Source organism: Harmonia axyridis, chromosome 3 (genome assembly GCF_914767665.1).
Source record: "Harmonia axyridis chromosome 3, icHarAxyr1.1, whole genome shotgun sequence".
Classification (NCBI taxonomy): Eukaryota; Metazoa; Arthropoda; class Insecta; order Coleoptera; family Coccinellidae; genus Harmonia; species Harmonia axyridis.
In genome coordinates, this window is record NC_059503.1 from 49495614 (window position 1) to 49498541 (window position 2928).

The following is a 2928-nucleotide window of genomic DNA, read 5'->3' on the forward strand; positions in this document are numbered from 1 at the left end:
CACGAATTTCTTCTTTGCCTAGTCAGAAGAACTCGATCCCAGAAGACATCAAGGAGCTTATCAGGGAGAAGCATAGAGCGAGGCGTAGAGCTCAGAACACACTCAGCCCTGAGGACCGTCGAGTGTTCAATCAGCTCAACGCTAGAGTCAAGGAGGCTCTCAGAAAGGTCCGGAATGATCGTTGGGAAGAGAAATTAATCTCTCTTTCCACAGAAGACAACAGTGTTTGGCGGATGGCCAAAGCACTGCGCTCAGATAGAAAACCAACCCCACCGATTCACGGTTTACAAGGAATGGTATATAGTCCAGAAGAAAAGGCTGAAGCTTTCGCGGATAACCTCGAAAGCCAATGCAGTTGTACCTACAACTATGCGGATTTGGACCACATCGAGGACGTCAACCGCAAAGTGAGAAGAGACCTGAAAAAGGAATCAACGGAAGCTATTGGTTTCGCAACCGTTCAGGAAATCCAGAACACTATTATGTCGAGTAAAGTGAAAACGGCACCAGGACCAGACGGCATCACTAACTTGACGTTGCGAAACCTCCCTCGAAAAGCCTTAGTAGTATTGACGAATATAGTCAATGCTACGCTACGACTAAGGTACTTTCCGAAGGAATGGAAGAAAGCCAACGTGGTTTCAATCCACAAGGCCGGCAAAGATGCTAAATTCCCGCAGAACTACCGTCCTATCAGTCTTCTCGCGTGCATAGGGAAGATTACGGAAGCGGTCATTCTGAAAAGACTGAAGACAATAACAGAAGAAAAGAAGATTATACAGTTGGAACAGTTCGGTTTTCAAAGCCAACACTCCACTGTGCAACAGGTGCTCCGAGTAGTGGAACAAATCACGGATGGATATAACCGCAAACAAGTCACAGGAGCTGTGTTCTTGGATGTGGCCAAAGCGTTTGATAAAGTATGGCACAAAGGATTGCTATACAAACTGCTCGCGGCCGGATTTCCACTCTCCATGGTCCAACTTCTAGCTTCTTACCTGCATTCTCGCAAGTTTAGAGCCAGAGTTGACGGAGTATTGTCTTCAGAGAGGTCTCTTTCAGCCGGAGTTCCGCAAGGATCTCTGCTGTCTCCAATATTATTCACAATATATGTATCCGACATGCCAAAAACGGTGAAAACCTCCATGGCACTGTACGCTGACGACACCGCCATTCTTGCCAGTTCATGGTGTCCCAGAATGGCAACGAAGTATCTACAGGAAGCCATCTATAGACTTCAATCCTGGTTTGCTCGATGGAGAATCGAAGTAAACCCTGAGAAGAGCGAAGCCGTTCTTTTCAGTCGAAAGAAAAAAGATCCCATAGGACATGTCGTAATGTTCGGTAGGAGGATCGAATGGAAAGACGAGGCCAAGTATCTGGGAGTGATACTTGACAAGAAGCTTACTTGGAAACAACACGTCACATCAGCTGTGACGAAGGGAAAGACAGCAGCGGCAGCGTTGCAACCGCTACTTTGCAAAAGCAGCAAAATGTCTCTTTCCAACAAGCTTCTTCTCTATAAGTCCACCATTCGGCCGGTCATGTCTTACGCATGCCCGGCTTGGGGATACGCCGCAAAGACGCATCTGCAGGGACTTCAAGTCGTGCAGAGTACGATCCTGAGACGGGCCGTAAATGCACCATGGTTTGTCAGCAACGTACGGATACATGAAGACCTGCATATACCATTCTTAGACGACCATTTAATAGATCTGAGCGTGAAGACCTTCAACAAAATGAAAAATCACGCAAACCCTCTTATAAGGAAGGCTTGCGACTATGATGAAAAAGCCCCTAGGAAACACAAAAGACCGAAGATGGCACTTCCCTAGGAAGTGTGTATTAGAGCCAAACCCTTACTGGCACAGAGATAATTACACAAACCTTCTGAAGTGGCATATTGCCACCTGCTAGAGCAGACCAAATTAGCTCACCAGAGGTAAATCATATTGAGACTGAGCAGTAAAAGGCTAATAGCCTGACTGCAAAAGAGAACGAAGTTCCAAGTTTCGAGGAATTATCAAAGCCCAACAATCGTTTTACTCTCCCATATTCCCGTATTATATTATAATGTCTGGTCGCGGTAAAGGTGGAAAAGTTAAGGGTAAGGCAAAGTCTCGTTCCAACCGAGCTGGATTACAATTTCCAGTTGGTCGTATTCATCGTTTATTACGCAAAGGAAATTATGCTGAACGAGTTGGAGCTGGAGCACCCGTCTATCTAGCCGCTGTTATGGAATATCTAGCCGCCGAAGTTTTGGAATTGGCCGGTAACGCAGCACGTGACAACAAGAAAACCAGAATTATTCCCAGACATCTTCAGCTGGCAATCAGAAACGACGAAGAGTTGAACAAATTGCTATCGGGAGTAACTATCGCTCAAGGTGGTGTTTTACCGAATATCCAAGCCGTCCTCTTGCCAAAGAAGACAGAAAAGAAATCATAAATACAATCTGTATGTGAAACGGCCCTTTTCAGGGCCACAATATTTCCTCATTGAAAAGATTTTTTTATCATCTGATCACTTTGGGTATAATAAAATTGCGACAATTTCACGGTCCTACTGACATTCGTAAGTAGGGTAAATGCTCTGATTTTCGACCAAATTAACAAAAACATCGATTTCGGGTACGACTTTTTCACACATAAACTAATCATAAACTAATTTTAAAGGTGTTGATGTTCATCGATTCTTTGGCTAGTTTTAAATAATTTGTCATATAATTTCAAACGTTCTCTTCGCATTCAACCTTCGAAATGTGAAAACAGAGAAAATCTGAATAACATTCGGGTCACGACCATGCCGCAGAGTTCTCGACCATTTTTTTGTTTGTTTTCGACCACTAATAATAGTGGCTGCTCACTTCTCGTCTTCACTTAAAAATTTTATATTTATATCAATCAGATGGATTTCAGATGAGGTAAT

At 44.0% G+C, this 2928-nt stretch overlaps 1 protein-coding gene across 1 annotated transcript; it reads left to right on the forward strand.

Annotated features, from left to right (window-relative positions):
• Nucleotides 1–2023: 2023 nt before the first annotated feature.
• LOC123675072 (histone H2A) lies at nucleotides 2024–2539 on the forward strand. The gene has a single exon (XM_045610316.1). The coding sequence runs from the start codon at nucleotides 2074–2076 to the stop codon at nucleotides 2446–2448; it is 375 nt and encodes a 124-aa protein (XP_045466272.1). The 5' UTR covers nucleotides 2024–2073; the 3' UTR covers nucleotides 2449–2539.
• Nucleotides 2540–2928: the final 389 nt, after the last annotated feature.